Source organism: Salvelinus sp. IW2-2015, linkage group LG3, assembly GCF_002910315.2.
Source record: "Salvelinus sp. IW2-2015 linkage group LG3, ASM291031v2, whole genome shotgun sequence".
Lineage (NCBI taxonomy): Eukaryota > Metazoa > Chordata > Actinopteri > Salmoniformes > Salmonidae > Salvelinus > Salvelinus sp. IW2-2015.
Window position 1 is genome coordinate 2,152,103 of NC_036840.1, and position 18,610 is coordinate 2,170,712.

General features: G+C 47.4%; 2 protein-coding genes across 4 annotated transcripts in view; both read right to left on the reverse strand.

Moving 5' to 3' along the window:
* Positions 1-18,610, reverse strand: part of LOC111982232 (muscarinic acetylcholine receptor M2-like) — a 452,193-nt gene that overhangs the window by 112,240 nt on the left and 321,343 nt on the right. The window lies entirely within an intron of this gene.
* LOC111982305 (V-type proton ATPase subunit S1) overlaps positions 6,029-18,610 on the reverse strand; it is a 28,781-nt gene continuing 16,199 nt past the window's right edge. The window contains 8 exon segments of the mRNA XM_070433888.1: positions 6,029-7,981; positions 8,225-8,469; positions 8,570-8,620; positions 8,773-8,930; positions 9,292-9,465; positions 12,321-12,406; positions 12,549-12,589; positions 18,217-18,485. Of these exon segments, the coding sequence (XP_070289989.1) occupies positions 7,779-7,981; positions 8,225-8,469; positions 8,570-8,620; positions 8,773-8,930; positions 9,292-9,465; positions 12,321-12,406; positions 12,549-12,589; positions 18,217-18,485 (1,227 nt within the window). The 3' untranslated portion in view covers positions 6,029-7,778.

Sequence of the window (18,610 nt, forward strand, 5' to 3'; positions counted from 1 at the left end):
CCTCATTACCACACCTGGTGCCCTCATTACAACACCTGGCAACCCTCATTACAACACCTGGCAACCCTCATACACAACCTGGCAATCCTCATGACACACACCTGGCAACCCTCATTACAACACCTGGCGACCCTCATTACTACACCTGGCAACCCTCATTACACACCTGGCGACCTCATTACCACACTGGTGACCTCATTACAACAACTGGTGACCCTCAATTACCAACCTGGTGACCCTCATTACAACACCTGTGACCCTCATTACACAACACTGGCAACCCTCATTACAACACCTGGCAACCCTCATTACTACACCTGGCAACCTCATTACCACACCTGGCACCCTCATTACCAACACTGGCACCCTCATTACTCTACCTGGCGACCCCATTACCACACTGGCAACCCTCATTACACACCTGGCAACCCTCATTACCCTACCTGGCAACCCTCAACCACACCTGGCAACCCTCATTACACACCTGGCAACCCTCATTACAACCCTGGTAAACCTTATTATAACACCTGGAACCCTCATTACACAACCTGGTAAACCTTATTACAACACCTGGCAACCCTCAATACTACACCTGGCAACCCTCATACAACACCAGCGCCCATCATGATTGGACACCACCCTGCAGCTGGATCACCCGTCTCCCCTAGAGTGCACCACTCTGCAGCTGGATCACCCCGTCCTGCCCCTAGAGGTGCACCACTCTGCAGCTGGATCACCCCGTCCTGCCCTAGAGGTGCACCACTCTGCAGCTGGATCACCCGTCCTGCCCTAAGGTGCACCACTCTGCAGCTGGATCACCCCGTCCTGCCCTAGAGGTGCACCACCTGCAGCTGGATCACCCCGTCTGCCCCTAGAGGTGCACCACCCTGCAGCTGGATCACCCCGTCCTGCCCTAGAGGTGCACCCTCTGCAGCTGGATCACCCCGTCCTGCCCTAGAGTGCACCACCCTGCAGCTGGATCACCCGTCCTGCCCTAGAGGTCACCACCCTGCAGCTGGATCACCCCGTCCTGCCCTAGAGGTGCACCACTGCAGCTGGATCCCCGTCGCCCTAGAGGTGCACACTCTGCAGCTGGATCACCCCGTCCTGCCCTAGAGGTGCACACTCTGCAGCTGGATCACCCCGTCCTGCCCTAGAGGTGCACCACTCGCAGCTGGATCACCCCGTCCTGCCCAGAGGTGCACCACTCGGCAGCTGGCTCACCCCGTCCTGCCCCTAGAGGTGCACCACTCTGCAGCTGGATCACCCCGTCCTGCCCCTAGAGGTGCACCACTCTGCAGCTGGACACCCCGTCCTGCCCCTAGAGGTGCACCTGCAGCTGGATCACCCCGTCCTGCCCCTAGAGGTGCACCACCTGCGCTGGATCACCCGTCCTGCCCTAGAGGTGCACCACTGCAGCTGGATCACCCGTCCTGCCCTAGAGGTGCACCACCCTGCAGCTGGATCACCCCGTCCTGCCCCTAGAGGTGCACCACCCTGCAGCTGGATCACCCCGTCTGCCCCTAGAGTGCACCACCCTGCAGCTGGTCACCCGTCCTGCCCCACTCTGCAGCTGGATCACCCGTCCGCCCTAGAGGTGCACCACCTGCAGCTGGGTCATAACGTGGTATGGTTAAAAGATTCAGCATCTACCTCAAACCTTAGGTTTATGGTCTCCTCTCAAACCTTGGCCCTCTCGTTATCGAGGTAAGCTGGTCTGGTGATAGAAAACCCGGGTGGTGGTTTTATTTGGAAGAGCAGAAAAGGGCCTGTCCCAGGACGCCAGACCATAACTGTGCTCATGGGCGGTCCTCTGATTTAGTTAAACTCCAAAAGGGGAATTGGAGTTTCCTTCATTAAAATGTTCAAAATCACATTACACAATTTCACAAACAGTATCATCCTCATTCATCTTATACAACAATTAGATGTAAGCCTCATATCTGAGGCTATTGTATAAACAGCGTTATGGTAATGTGGCCGTCTTGTCTCTCATGAGTTTCACAAAATTGTACCAAATGGACCAGTTCGTAGCTGGATTCTTCACCGATCTTTTATACCTTCTCCAGAACATAAATGTTGTTCGGACCTCCAGTTCTGTGAGGTGGAAGAAATTCCTTTGTTCTCTCAATGAAAACTCACTCTCTCTCTATACTGTGGCCATGAGGACATAATCTCCTCCAGGAATTTATGACCTGAGGTCGCAGAAGCCTGAGTGTAGGAGACAGAGGGGGATGGTGCTCGCTGTACCCAAAGAGGGCAACGTCATGACAATATGGAGAATCAGTGTATATTGTTACATTCTCCCCTTCTGACAACCTGCGGGCCTCGGGCCAATGCATGTAACTCCGCCCCCTGGGCTGACACCGATGCGGACAGTGGGCCAGCCTTCCCTATTCCCCTGTCATCATCACACACAGCATACCCCGTTACTCTCTTCCCTTCTATGGTCATGTAACTAGAGCCATCTGTATACAATACTTGTCCCGATTCCAATGCTGTCTCTTGCAAATCAGGCTTTGGAGTAATCTGATCTGGGTTACATGTGATTCACCCTCCCCAGGCAACGGCATTACCGTCGCAGGATTCAAAGCACCAATCTTATGAACTTGTAGATTCTCCTCATTTAATGTTAACTTCCATTTTGTCCATCTTGCGTTAGTAACATGTTGTGCTTTCGTGATGTTAACTATGGTTGTGTGGAACAAACAAATCCACCTTTTGACGCTTTGTAATGGAAGCCGTGTTATGCAACACCATTTCTGTCGCCTGTAGCGCCCTAAGGCACGGTGGGCATTGCCACCGAGTCTAAGAATTTACTCCAGTACATTCTCTCTTCCCCAATGATTTTGCGTAACCACTGCGCTACAATGTCCTTCCTGTTCATGAACAATTTTTTTTTAAATGTTCGGCTTTCGCCGTTCTTACTGGCAATTTTCATTTGTTACCTTTTAAAATCCATTCTCCCGGCATCTCGCAAAGATTATCCAACCCCATAATTGGTTCTATTCCCGTAGCCATGTAAAATTATCCTGGTATTGTTACTGGTCCAATGTTCAATACTGTAGGTAATTGAATCGCCTTAGATTGTGCCCCTGTTACCCCACTGAATGTGATACCTTTTCCTGTCGCAAATTTAGCCAATTGTTCATCGTAAGGAATCAGTGATATTTGAGCGCCTGTATCTATTGGAAAGTTGTGAGACGTGACCTCCTACGTCTCCTTTCACAAACCGTCATCTCTATGAACCACTATTGATCGAACGGAGGCACTGCTATGTAAAATGTTCCTGTCCCGCTGCCTTCAAGAGGGTTTGTTGCTGCTCTTTTGACAAAGACAAACGCTTGTATAGCAGCATTTCCTCCAAAGGCAGCAGGTTCCATTAACACCCTACACTCCCTTTTCCAATGACCAACAGCACCACATCTAAAACAGGACTCTGTTGATTTTCCCTTGTCTTACTTGGGCCATTGAAACCACTGTTAGTGACTTTCACTATGGCAGCATTAACCACTCGTACAGCTGTGGAGTAAACTGAATTAGATTCTACTCTCAACGCTGCTTGCACTATGTCATCCCAGTGAGAATGCTGATCCACTACCCCTGCAACAGCCGTTTTGTTTCCAGGTTTCAAACCTGTCATCAAAGCTGACGTACAAATTCCTGCATTTGGATCATATCTGTCCCCATTGTCAGGTTAGTACGCAACGCATCATCCATCCGATCCAAATAATCCCCTATTCCTTCTTTCGCACCCCGAGTACAGTTACTAATTTTACTCGCATCTGGTCGAAACAAAAACATTCTCAACTGTAGTTAAGAATCCCTAAATTTCGTCATTTGCTGTCGCTGGGTCACACGCTTCTCGTCCTGAGGACCAAGCCGACGTTCGATATCCCTGGGCGAGTGTTGGCAACAGCGAGAGTACAATATGATCGTAGTCACCAGTATGGAACACAACAATTCTACCCTGTCTCCTCAAGAAATTCCCGTCCCTCCCTTACTGAATCCGGTGCCTCTTTCATCATACTACGTATTTGGCTCACGCTCAGTGGCTGATGGTGATGCTGTATCCGTACTGCGTGTCATCTGGAATAGGGTCGTCCTCCCCTGGTACTGTTTGTCCCGGATAATATGCAACTGGGGTGGTGTGTGTTCGTACGGGTCGCACCTCTATGATCACCTGGATCATGCTGATCAACTACCCAGTCCGGGACCATTATGTCCGGACTCGTAATGTGCCTGTACCCTGCCTCTCGCAACCCATATCGTTATTTTTCCTCTTTAAGAGAGGGGTATAATGGTGGCCCATCAGTTGCGACCTGTTTCACCTTGTAGCATTTGGCGAACGGCGGAGGAGTTGCAGTGGTATATACTCCTCCACACGTATTCTGATACTGTTGAAGGAGTTGCAGTGGTATATACTCCTCCACACGTATTCTGATACTGTTGAAGCGTAACCCTGAGTAGTTTAATTGGGTTTATTCCTCAAGGTCTTTCTCCAACTCTTGATTTAGGTTTTGACTCTTTTCTAGCTCATCAGCCAATTCCTGCTTCTGTTCATCTAATCTACGCCCATGCCCTTCGGATATGCCTCCCCGCAAAGTCTACGGAAAATAAGTTTTGAACAGTCATCCAACTCGGAATTCCAAGTCAGGAACTCAGGCCTCTTTCTAGAGCTCTGACCTGAAGATCACTGACGTCATGATTCAACCTTGTTTTTTTCAGAGTTCCCAGTTGTCTTGAAATCAGCATAAATCCAGAGAATGACAGACTTTGATGACAAAATTTGCCCACAAGGACCACCGTGCCACCTTCCTGTTCAAGTGAGCACAGCACAACAAGGTGAGTCCAATAATGTATTGTTTTGCTGCTGCATAAATGATGTAATATGCCAGGGAGATATGTATACTGTAGCTTAGAAAGTAATATTAAGTGTATGTTGTGTAGTAAGCTGTTAGTAGCCCATGTGCCTCACCCTAATCATTTGGTCCATTTCCCCCACATAACTTAGCCTACTGTTCTGACTTGGTGGTGCACATATAGCCTATAGCCTGTTTTAGAGAAATGCAATCATCGAATATAAGAGCTTTCATTGTCTGCTTATAATTTATGTCCCGTTTAGTTATCCAACGGTTCTGACTTGGTGTACAGGGAGAACACTGTAAGAACGGCCCATGTTCTGAATTCTATTGCTGTACATTTCAAAAGTCCTGAACAAATAGTTATATTGACTATGTCCGTCCTAACTCGCTCATTAATGTCTTAATCGAAGTTATGGATTGCCTCTTATCCGCTCGTCGTCCCCTTATGCCATAGTTTGTACATCTCAATTGTCAGTAGAAACCACATTTGTTTAAGTCAGCCATATCAGCTATGTTTATTAAAAGGCAGTAAATGAGGCTGAATGAACTGTTTCTCTGCCAGACAAGGCTCCACTGATAACCAGGTGTAACAGTGGTAAGGATTCACTCCATGGTGCTGAAAGGAAAGCTCTGCTGTTGGGACAGCTTTATGTAGGCTCTAACAATTTGTGGGCACCGTTTTTGTCACCGTTACAGTGAAATGAATGTATTGTTTAGTGTTGTGTTGTATAGTGGCTTTGCTGGCATGCATCAAACATTTTTTGGGGGGGGGAGTTAGCCCCACCAAGATTTACATGCTAAAATCGCCTCTGACTATTCCATATAAGGCACCCAGACTGTATGAAAGTTGCCCAGTATACCCTTAATCTGGTAATACATCACATCTAGTGATACATAACTTGACATTTCTGTCATCTATTGTGACATTGTGGGAGGATAACCAACCTTCCAATTAATGGCAAAGCATTTCTTAGCAACTAGTAGCTACTCACTAGTAGTATTTCTCTCTCACAGACACAGTAGTATTTCTCTCTCACAGACACAGTAGTATTTCTCTCACAGACACAGTAGTATTTCTCTCACAGACACAGTAGTATTTCTCTCTCACAGACACACGTGTCCTGTATTCTCTCTCGCACATACTAACGTTCACAGAGACTTAATTGACGTTGTTCATTCAAGGCTTTATTGGGGTTAATCACAGCGTGACACTACTAATAGTAGAATATATGAATCATATTTCAACGATATCATGACTCTGTCCAGGAAGACCAGACAAGCCTTCCTTTAACAACAACTCATATAAGCCACAGAACAACTTGAAATCAGTAAACACAAGGTAGGCCATCTAACCCTAACCTCTGACCCCCGTCTGGTTCGTCTCAACCTTTTCTCACATTAACATTTAACCCTTTAGTCCCTTGTTGGAGCCTGGAGTAACTCCTGGAGTAACTCCTGGTGATACTGCACACATTAAACAACCTTAGTGAAACCTAGGCCACGTCTCAGATGGCACCCTATATGGTGCACTTCCCCTATGGGCCCTGGTCAAAAGTAGTGCACCCTATTCCCTATGGGCCCTGGTCAAAAGTAGTGCACCCTATTCCCTATGGGCCCTGGTCAAAAGTAGTGCGACCCTATTGCCCTATGGGCCCTGGTCAAAAGTAGTGCACCCTCATTCCCTATGGGTCCTGTCAAAAGTAGTGCACCCTATTCCCTATGGGCCCTGGTCAAAAATAGTGCACCCTATTCCCTATGGGCCCTGGTCAAAAGTAGGGCACCCTATTCCCTATGGGCCCTGGTCAAAGAGTAGGGCACCCTATTCCCTATGGGCCCTGGTCAAAAGTAGGGCACCCTATTCCCTATGGGCCCTGGTCAAAAGTAGGGCACTATACAGAACAGGGTGCATTTCAGACGTGGCCCTAGTTAACCTATACGCTACTAACCTAGGCTACGATAAAGACACAATCACAAGGTCAAACACAATATATATATATATACACTGAGCGTACAAAACATTAGGAACACCTGCTCTTTCCATGACAGACTGACCAGGTGAATCCAGGTGAAAGCTTATCGATGTCACTTGTTAAATCCACTTCAGTCAGTGTTTACCACGGGCTATACTCACTAAAAAACAGCATGTAATAACCTTCACACCAAAATGACTAAAGACCGGAATGATGGACAGACTGACACCCTTCAGTAACAGATTCCTCCCTTCTCTACCATAAATATTCATCCCTTCCCCCATCCATTCTTTCCTGACTCTTCCTTCCTGTTTGCTGAGCATTGTTGTTGGTAAATAAAGGAATGACAGGGAAAATGTAAGGCGAAATAACTACAAGTGTGACTGCGTCTGTCTGTCTGTCTGTGACTGCGTCTGACTGTCTGTCTGTGACTGCGTCTGTATATGTCCGTCCGTCTGTGTGTCTGTCTGTATATGTCCGTCCGTCTTGTGTCTGTCTGTATATGTCCGTCCGTCTGTGTGTCTGTCTGTATATGTCCGTCCGTCTGTGTGTCTGTCTGTATATGTCCGTCCGTCTGTGTGTCTGTCTGTATATGTCCGTCCGCTCGTGTGTCTGTCTGTCTATGTCCTCCGTCTGTGTGTCTGTCTGTCTATGTCCGTCCGTCTGTGTGTCTGTCTGTCTATGTCCGCTCCGCTGTGTGTCTGTCTGTCTATGTCCGTCCGTCTGTGTGTCTGTCTGTCTATGTCCGTCCGTCTGTGTGTCTGTCTGTCTATGTCCGTCCGTCTGTGTGTCTGTCTGTCTATGTCCGTCGTCTGTGTGTCTGTCTGTCTATGTCCGTCCGTCTGTGTGTCTGTCTGTCTATGTCCGTCCGTCTGTGTGTCTGTCTGTCTATGTCCGTCCGTCTGTGTGTCTGTCTGTATATGTCCGTCCGTCTGTGTGTGTGTTAGTCAGTCTGCGGTACGGAGATAGCAGGTCCCTTGGGGTCATCAAAGCGGTCCATGGTGTGTAGCTGCATGATCATATGGAGGCCGTAGGTCAGAACCAGAAGCATCAGTAGACTGGTCAGCAGTCCCATCCAGATACCAGGACTGAAGAACCCTGCACAGTCACTGCCATAGGAGAACTCTCCCCCTGCACGTTGAAACCCTGGATCTAGAGAGAGAGAGAGATAGAGGGCGGGAGATAGAGGGCGGGGAGAGAGAGAGAGAGAGAGAGAGAGAGGGCGGGAGTAGAGGGCGGGGAGAAGAGAGAGAGATAGAGGGCGGGGAGAGAGAGAGAGAGAGAATAGAGGGGGGGGAGGAGAGAGAGAGCAACAGTAGAAAGTGTTTCAACGGTCTGTTCGTATTGTACGGTCTGGTTTCAGACACACTGCATACACAGAAACACGGCCCCCTACCTGGAAGTCAGTGAATGAGACCCTCCACTGGTTAGCAGGGTCTTTGGAGGTGCGCGGTACCAGGACGGGGTATCTGAAGTTAGTGACTGACTGACAACGGTAGGAGTACTCAGCCGGTGCGTACACGTTACGGCTCCCGTTAAACGTTGCTTTCTGACCGTCGTATTCTATCTCCACGGCGTCTAGCGTGAACCAGCGGCGAGCTGACACCTTGTAGTGGCGCTGGGACATGGCAAACCTGGAGACACACACACCCAGACAGACAAGCACAGAATGAGTTCAAAAGAGTTTATGTATGTGTTTGTTTGTAACAGTGTGTGTGTGTCCAGTCAACTCACACTAGTTTGAAGGAGCGGTGTCCCAGGATATTCTCATAGTTTAGAACCAGACTGACAGAGAAAGGTGAAAGAAAAATATTTCAATAAAAATGGACAACATAATAATTAATTCCAATAATTTCCAAATTCAGCAAGGCTGCTGTTTCCATAGCTTCTAACAAAGGACTGTTCACAACTTCCTGTCCAGCTCTAAACCCTCTGACCTGGAGTGTGATTGGTTGCAGAGGGAGCCCTGGAGCCTAGGGGTCACGCCCTCTCCAAAGGTCAGAGAGGTGAGGTCGTGTCGTTCCCAGCGACCGCCACGCAGCACGCTCACYGTCAGGTTCTCCGCCCACAGCATGATACAGCCGGCTCCGCCCTCCTGGGGAGAGAAGATCAGAAATAAACCCTCATCTCTTAAAGGTAGAATCAGCACCAAGTAAACAGCTGTATCTGGCCGACTGCCACAACAACTAAGAGTATGAAATGAGGCTAAACTTCTCTGCTGCTCTGTTCTCCCGTTACAGCAGCGCGAAGAGTACCAGGTACTTGGGCAGATTTTTGGGGGCGAGTGCAATGTCTTGTATTACTCTTGTTTACAATATCCTGGTGCTCGTGGCAACGCCAAATCACTGCGTCTCAGTTTATTATTTCATAGTGTATTTATTTATCCAATTAAAGAGGCTCTTTACCTGCTGTGTGTGTGTGTGTGTGTGTGTGTGTGTGTGTGTGTGTGAGAGAACCTTAAACTCCACTGGTGGGTAGACTCCTGTCCTGTCTGATGTCCTGTCGTTGACCTTCTTCTCTGCCCTTTCCTTCTCCCTCTGTCTCTCTCTCTCCCTCTTTCTGTCTCCGTACTGCAATAGAGAGCGCCCTCCTCTTACACCAGCCTCCATGTCCATAGAAATAGATGACACCTGCTAGAGAGAAGGAAAGAGATGGTTAACAGGATACGTCAACTGGTGACTATCCAGGAAAACAAAACGAAAGGAGCACGGTTTCTGAATCTGACAATACAAACAGGTTTATGTTTGTGCATGAATCTGGTTCACTGACAATACAAACAGGTTTATGTTTGTGCATGAATCCGGTTCACTGACAATACAAACAGTTTAGTTTGTGCATGAATCCGGTTTCTGAATCTCTCAATACAAACAGGTTTATGTTTGTGCATGATCTGTTCACTGCACAAACAGGTTTATGTTTGTGCTCAATCCGGTTCACTGACGATACAAACAGGTTTATGTTTGGCATGAATCTGGTTCACTGACAATACAAACAGGTTTTGTTTGTGCATGAATCTGGTTCACTGCCAATACAAACAGGTTTATGTTGTGCATGAATCCGGTTCACTGACAATACAACAGGTTATGTTTTGTGCATGAATCTGGTTCACTGACAATACAAACAGGTTTAGTGTGCACTGACCGGTTCACTGACAAACAAACAGTTATGTTTGTGCATGAATCTGGTTCATGACAATACAAACAGTGTTTTTTTTGTGCATAATCTGGTTCACTGCAATACAAAAAGGTTTATGTTTGTGCATGAATCTGGTTCACTGCAATACAAACAGGTTTATGTTTGTGCATGAATCCGGTTCACTGACAATACAAACAGGTTTAGTTTGTGCATGAATCGGTTCACTGACAATACAAACAGGTTTTGTGCATGAATCTGGTTCACTGCAATACAAACAGGTTTATGTTTGTGCATGAATCCGTGTTCACTGACAATACAAACAGGTTTTGTTTGTGCATGAATCGGTTCACTGCACAATACAAACAGGTTTATGTTTGGAATGCATGAATCCGGTTCACTGACAATACAAACAGGTTTATGTTTGGCCATGAATCTGGTTCACTGACAATACAAACAGGTTTATGTTTGGCATGAATCCGGTTCACTGACAATACACAAACAGGTTTATGTTGTGCATGAATCTGGTTCACTGCACAATACAAACAGGTTTATGTTTGTGCATGAATCCGGTTCACTGACAATACAAACAGGTTTATGTTTGTGCATGAATCTGGTTCACTGCCAATACAAACAGGTTTATGTTTGTGCATAGTCTGCCTTCATAAGAGCCTTCTGAAAAGGGTGGGAGACACAAACATAAAGTGCCTTCGGAAAGTATTCAGACCCCTTGACTTTTCCCACTTTGTTACGTCACAAAAGGCTGTATAAGGTAACAATGTGGAAAAAGAGAAGGGGTCTGAATACTTACTGAATGCACTGTACATACGTATGCAAAAGTATGTGGACACCCCTTCAAATTAGTGGATTCGGCTATTTCAGCCACACCCATTGCTGACAGGTGTATAAAATCGAAAACACAGCCATGCAATCTCCATAGACAAACATTGGCAGTAGAATGGCCTTACTGAAGAGCTGAGTGACTTTCAACGTGGCACCGTCATAGGATGCCACCTTTCCAGCAAGTCCGTAAGTCAAATCAACTATAAGTGCTGTTATTGTAATGTTGCGCCTAAAAGTTTCCACAACAGCTCAGCCGCGAAGTGGTAGGCCACATTAGCTCACAGAACGAGACAGAACGAGACCACCGTGTTCCAAACTGCCTCTGGAAGCAACATCAGCACAAGAACTGTTCGTCGGGAGCTTCATGAAATGGGTTTCCATGGTTGAGCAGTCGCATACGAGCCTAAGATCACCATGCGCAATACCAAGCATCGGCTGGAGTGGTGTAAAGCTCGCCACCATTGGACTCTGGAGCAGTGGAAACGTGTTGTCTGGAGAGATGAATCACGCTTCACCATCTGGCAGTACAACYGACGAATCTGGGTTTGGCATATACCTGGTGAACGCTACCTGCCCCAATGCATAGTACCAACTGTAAAGTTTGGTGGTGGAGGAATAATGGTCTGGGGCTGTTTTTCATGGTTCAGGCCCCTTAGTTCCAGTGAAGGGAAATCTAAAAGGTTACAACATACAATGACATTCTAGACGATTCTGTGCTTCCAACTTCGTGGCAACAGTTTCTGGAAGGCCCTTTCCTGTTTCACCACGACAATGGCCCCCTGTGCGCAAAGCGAGGTCCATACAGAAATGGTTTGTCGAGAAGGGTGTGGAAGAACTTGACTGGCCTGCACAGAGTCCTGACCTCAACCCCATCGAACACTTTGGGATGAATTGGAACATCGACTGCGAGTCAGGCCTAATCACCAAACATCAGTGCCCGACCTCACTAATGCTCTTGTGGCTGAATGGAAGAAAGTACCCGCAGCAATGTTCCAACATCTAGTGGAAAACCTAATGGAGGCTGTTAAAGCAGCAAAGGAGGACCAACTCCATATTAATGCCCATGATTTTGGAATGAGATGGATTTTCAAATCCATCAGTGGAGCACCGGATTCCCCTTTTATGTTAAAGCTGGACAGAAGCACGTTTGGGTTTACACACACACACACGGGATATGTTGGGTGATTGTGGAGGCCAGGTCTTGATGCAGCACTCCATCCCTCTCCTTCTTGGCCAATAGGCCTTACACAGCCTGGAGCTGTGTTTTGGGTCATGTCAGACCCACTAAGCCCAAAGCAGATGGGATGGCGTATCACTTCACATGTGTTTATGTTCTTCTTCAGTAGAAATAAAATGTGACTTCAGGACAACAATGTTGTTTGTTAACAAAATTAGGGATGTTTTTATAAAGAAGTTAAAGAAGTTTTATTTTTTTTCCCTTTCCACGATACTAAGGAGTATGGCAATACTGGTATAGTCCCGGCCCTAACACGCACGTAAACACACTTACCCGTGAGGGTTTCACTGCAGTGTAGACGGCAGTGTAGGGGACAGACTGGCTCTTCATAATGTTCATCACCTGTCCAATCACCTCATCTACACACAGACACACAAAGTTAGTCTTCAGCAATCTGTATCATGCTGTTATAAGGAACACAGTGAATGCAGGTGATGTTTGTCCCAGCAGAGACACCGTACAGTAGAACTATAGACCAATATAGAACATTGGAACACTCACCATTCCCGCTGAGAACCTCCTTAACGGACAGCAGATCGGCCCTGTTAGAAACCACAACCACAATCAGATAGACCACACCCACATGCAGGTAGACCACACCTATGTAAAGACAAACCACCCCCACAACCAGACAGACACACCCATATTCAGAAAAAAAAAGACAAAAACATTTCCCCTTTATTTATTTATCATGGCCGCCATTCCAAACTACAACCGTCAGGGAGAATCTAAAATCCCCTAAATGTCATGGCATCGGGCTCCCATTGATTTAGTTATGTTTGAGTCACTCAGCATAAGGCATAACGAATGGCCTTAATGTGTAGAATTGCAGAACATTAGCTTTAACCCTTTACACCAGTGAGAATGTGCCTATATGGATAGGGCTACATTGAAATATGGAAAGCAATGGGAAACTAAATTTGAGGACAACTGTTCACCTAACAAGACTGAATCCTTACACTGCTGATTTCATGTTCATTTGACATTTACTGTACTATACATTCAGTAATATGATAACATAAGAATATTCCTGGTAACTGCATCAAAAAAAAAAAATACACAGGTTTGGGGGGCCACAGCCCTCTCCAAAGTGTGCACACTTCCTAAGTCATTTCAATGCACTTTTATAACTTGAATTTAACAATAAGGTGTTTTTAGCTCTCCTAGCTGTGCCGTTGAGGAACTAGAGTAGACACCCTGCATCCCCACCATCACACAGATACTGTTGTGGTTGACGCAATCCAAAAACAGCCCGTTATAAAAACACAATCTGGGTCAGGTGATCATTAGAAAGCTTGTTCTATTGCCGACAGGAATAGTGGAGTTATACAATAGGAGTCATCCATTCAGCCAGACAATGAGCTGAGGGTGGACTACAGGAAACACCCCCCATTCAGCAAGACAAGGAGCTGAGGGTGGACTACAGGAAACACCCCCCATTCAGCCAGACAAGGAGCTGAGGGTGGACTACAGGAAACACCCCCCATTCAGCAAGACAAGGAGCTGAGGGTGGACTACAGGAAACGCCCCCCATTCCGCCAGACAAGGAGCTGAGGGTGGACTACAGGAAACAGCCCCCATTCAGCAAGACAAGGAGCTGAGGGTGGACTACAGGAAAACACCCCCAATTCAGCCAGACAAGGAGCTGAGGGTGGACTACAGGAAAACACCCCCCATTCAGCAAGACAAGGAGCTGAGGGTGGACTACAGGAAACGCCCCCCATTCAGCCAGACAAGGAGCTGAGGTGGACTACAGGAAACACCCCCCATTCAGCAAGACAACAGGAAGCTGGGGTGGACTACAGGAAACGCCCCCATTCCAGCAAGACAAGGACTGAGGGTGGACTACAGGAAACGCCCCCATTCAGCAAGAACAAGGAGCTGAGGGTGGACTACAGGAAACGTCCCCCATTTCAGCAAGACAAGGAGCTGAGGGTGGGACTACAAGGAAACGCCCCCCATTCAGCCAGACAAGGAGCCGAGGGTGGACTACAGGAAACGCCCCCATTCAGCAAGACAAGGAGCTGAGGGTGGACTACAGGAAACGAGCCCCCCATTCAGCCAGACAAGGAGCTGAGGGTGGACTACAGGAAACGCCCCCCATTCAGCAGACAAGGAGCTGAGGGTGGACTACAGGACACGCCCCCCATTCAGCAAGACAAGGAGCTGAGGGTGGACTACAGGAAACGCCCCCCATTCAGCGAGACAAGGAAGCTGAGGGTGGACTACAGGACACGCCCCCCATTCAGCAAGACAAGGAGCTGAGGGTGGACTACAGAAAACGCCCCCATTCAGCGAGAACAAGAGAGCTGAAGGTGGAACTACAGGACACGCCCCCCATTCAGCGAGACAAGGAGCTGAAGGTGGACTACAGGAAACACCCCCCATTCAGCGAGACAAGGAGCTGAGGGTGGACTACAGGAAACGACCCCATTGACATCAACAGGGGGTGTAGTGAAGTGGGGTCAAGAGCAAGTCCACAGACACCAACTACGCCGTGAAGGATACACGGCAACACTTTTTCCCCCTCAGGAAGCCGAACAGAGCACCATTGAGAGCATCTTGACTGGCTGCATCACGGCTAGGTTTGGGCGGCAGGTAGCCTAGCAGTTAAGAGCGTTGGGCCAGTAACTGGAAAATCTGCTGGTCTACCCTTGAGAAAGGCAGTTAACCCCCAACAACAACTGTTCCCCGAAGATGTGGATGTTAATTAACGTGAGAATGGCACACACACAAATGACACAATCTCTATTGTACTTTCCCACTTGGACAAATGGAACGCCTACATGAGAATGCTGCTCATCAAGAAGCTAAGGACCCTGGGACTGAGCACTTCCCTCTGCAACTGGTCCTGGACTTCCTGACAGGCCGCCCCCAGGTGGTGAGGGTAGGTAACAACACATATGCCAAGCTGACCCTCAACACGGGGGCCCCTCAGGGGTGCGTGCTCAGTCCCCTCCTGTACTCCCTGATCACCCACGACTGCATGGCCAGGCACAACTAACTCCATCCTTAAGTTTGCAGACGACACGGCGGTGGTAGGCCTGATCAACGACAAGACAGCCTACAGGGAGGTCAGAGAACTAGCTGTGTGTTGCCAGGACAACTTCTTCCTCAATGGATTTAATCATGGACTACAGGAAACGGAAGGCTGAGCACGCCCCCATTCACGTCGACAGGGCTGAAGTGGAGCGGGTCGAGAGCTCCAAGTTTGTTGGTGTCCACATCACCAACAAACTATCATGGTCCAAACACACCAAGACAGCAGTGAAGTGGGCATGACAATACCAATCCCCCTGAGGAGGCTGAAAATATTTGGCATGGGTCCTCAGATTCTCAAAAGGTTCTACAGCTGCACCATCGAGAGCATCCTGACTGGTTGCATCACTGCCTGGTAKGGCAACTGCTCGGCCTCRGACCGCAAGGCACTACAGAGGGTAYTGCGYACGGCCCAGTACATCACTGGGGCRAAGCTTCCTGCCATCCAGGACCMCTACACCAGGTGGTGTCAGAGGAAGGRCCTAAAAATTGGCAACGACTCCAGCCACCCTAGTCATAGACTGTTCTCTCTGCTACCGCACAACAAGCGGTACCGGAGCGCCAAGTCTAGGTCCAAGAGGCTTCTAAACAGCTTCTACCCCCAAGCCATAAGACTCCTGAACAGCTAATCAAATGGCTACCAAGACTATTCACATTGACTCTGTACCGTAATACCCTGTATATAGCCTCCACATTGACTCTGTACCCCCCCACCACCCCCTGTATGTATGTATGTATATATATATATATATTTTTTTTTACTGCTGGTATTTAATTACTTGTTACTTTTATCTCTTATTCTTATCTGTATTTTTTGAAACTGCACTGTTGGTTAGGGGCTCGTACATAAGCATTTCACTGTAAGGTCTACACTTGTTGTATTCAGCATTTCACTGTAAGGTCTACACCTGTTGTATTCAGCATTTCACTGTAAGGTCTACTACACTGTTGTATTCAGCATTTCCACTGTAAGGTCACTACACCTGTTGTATTCAGCATTTCACTGTGAGGTCTACTACACCTGTTGTATTCAGCATTTCACTGTGAGGTCTACTACACCTGTTGTATTCAGCATTTCACTGTAAGGTCAACACCTGTTGTATTCAGCATTTCACTGTAAGGTCTACACCTGTTGTATTCGGCGCATGTGACAAAAAAAAAGTGATTTAAAAAAATGGATAAGTGTCAGCAGCACTTCAAGCCTGTAACAAGCCCAACCTCAGTCTACCTCACTCCACACCACCACAACTGCCCTCAGTCTACCTCACTCCACATCACCACAGCTGCCCTCAGTCTACCTCACTCCACACCTGCCCATATTCTTTAAAAGTGCTTTCCTCACCATCTTAAATAAGCATGCCCCATTTAAAAAATGTAGAACTAAGAACAGATATAGCTCTTGGTTCACCCCAGACTTGACTGCCCTTGACCAGCACAAAAACATCCTGTGGCATTCTGCATTAGCATCGAATAGCACCCGCAATATTCAACTTTTCAGGGAAGTTAGGAACCAATATACACAGGAAGTTAGGAAAGCAAAGGCTAGCTTTTTCAAACAGAAATTTGCATCCTGTAGCACAAACTTCAAAAAGTTCTGGGACACTAAAGTCCATGGAGAATAATGCCCACTGCACTGAGGCTAGGAAACTGTCACCACCGATAAATCCACGATAACTGAGAATTTCAATAAGCATTTTTCTACGGCTGGCCATGCTTTCCACCTGGCTACCCCAAACCCCGGTCAACAGCACTGCACCCCCCACAGCAACTTGCCCAAGCCTCCCCCACTTCTCCTTCACCCAAATCCAGTCACCTGATGTTCTGAAAGAGCTGCAAAATCTGGACCCCTACAAATCAGCTGGGCTAGACAATCTGGACCCTCTCTTTCTAAAATTATATAATCGCAATTGTTGCAACCCCTATTACTAGCCTGTTCAACCTCTTTCGTATTGTCTGAGAACCCTATAAAGATTGGAAAGCTGCTGCGGTCATCCCACTCTTCAAAGGGGGAGACACTCTAGACCCAAACTGTTACAGACCATTATCTATCCTGCCCTGCCTTTCTAAAGTCTTCAAAAGCCAAGTTAACAAAACAGATCACTGACCATTTTGAATCCCACTGTACCTTTTCCGCTATGCAATCTGGTTTCTGTGCTGGTCATGGGTGCACCTCAACAACTCTCAAGGTCCTAAACAATATCATAACCGCCATCGATAAAAGACAGTACTGTGCAGCCGTATTCATCGACCTGGCCAAGGCTTTCGACTCTGTGAGTCACCGCATTCTTATAGGCAGACTCAACAGCCTTGGTTTCTCAAATGATTGCCTCGCCTGGTTCACCAACTACTTCTCAGATAGAGTTCAGTGTGTCAAATCGGAGGGCCTGTTGTCCAGACCTCTGGCAGTCTCTATGGGCGTGCCGCAGGGTTCAATTCTCGGGCCGACTCTTTTCTCTGTATACATCAATGATGTCACTCTAGCTGCTGGAGATTCTCTGATCCACCTCTACGCAGACGACACCATTCTGTATACTTCTGGCTCTTCTTTGGACACTGTTAACTAACCTCTAAACGAGCTTCAATGCCATAACACTCCTTCCCTGGCATCCAACTGCTCTTAAATGTAAGTAAAACTAAATGCATGCTCTTCAACCGATCTCTGCCCGCAACAAAGCCGCCTCCTCTCATGCTGCTGAATATACCCTCGTAAAACTGACCATCCTACCGATCCTTGACTTCGTCGATGTAATTTACAATATAGCCTCCAACACTCTACTCAGCAAACTGGATGTATTCATCACAGTGCCATCCGTTTTGTCACCGAAGCACCCAAAGGGTTTTTTTGCAACATTTTCTAAACCTGTTTTTGCTTTGTCATTATGGGGGTATTGTGTGTAGATTGAGGTGGGGGGGGGGAAACTATTTATTCAATTTTTTAAAATTAATTTGTATATTTCATTCAAATCTGAAAACACTTGGCAATTACTTTAAAACATCAAAATACTGTCTTTGTGGCTAAAAGGGATGGCGTTTAAAATAAATAAAAACTTTCCCACCGCTGCTGAAAAAACAACTAGGGGAAACACTGTAAACCATCTAAAACTGACCAGTGAGATAAACAGAACTGTACCCGGTGCTGTAGGGTAGTCTGAAGACCAGCAGGGCGGGGGTAGAAGTGTTGAGTCGTAGCTGGCTGAGCATCTCTGGGTCCATGTAGAGAGGAGAGGTGTCTAATTGGTCCTGGAGTTGACCAATCACAGCACTGGATGCTGGCCAGGCCACGGTAGGCAGGATCAATGGGGAAGGGCTGGAGAGGAGCGCCTTCTCGAGGTTAGGGAAGGCACTGTCCTGCTTGTTGCCAAATGCCCCTCCGTACATGGTGAAGTCCTCAATACTCATCTAGAGGGAGGAGACAAACAGTAAGACAGCTAATATACGGGTTACTAAGGGAGGTTTGTCTGGTGCGTCGTATACGGGTTACTAAGGTAGGTTTGTCTGGTGCGTCGTATACGGGTTACTAAGGT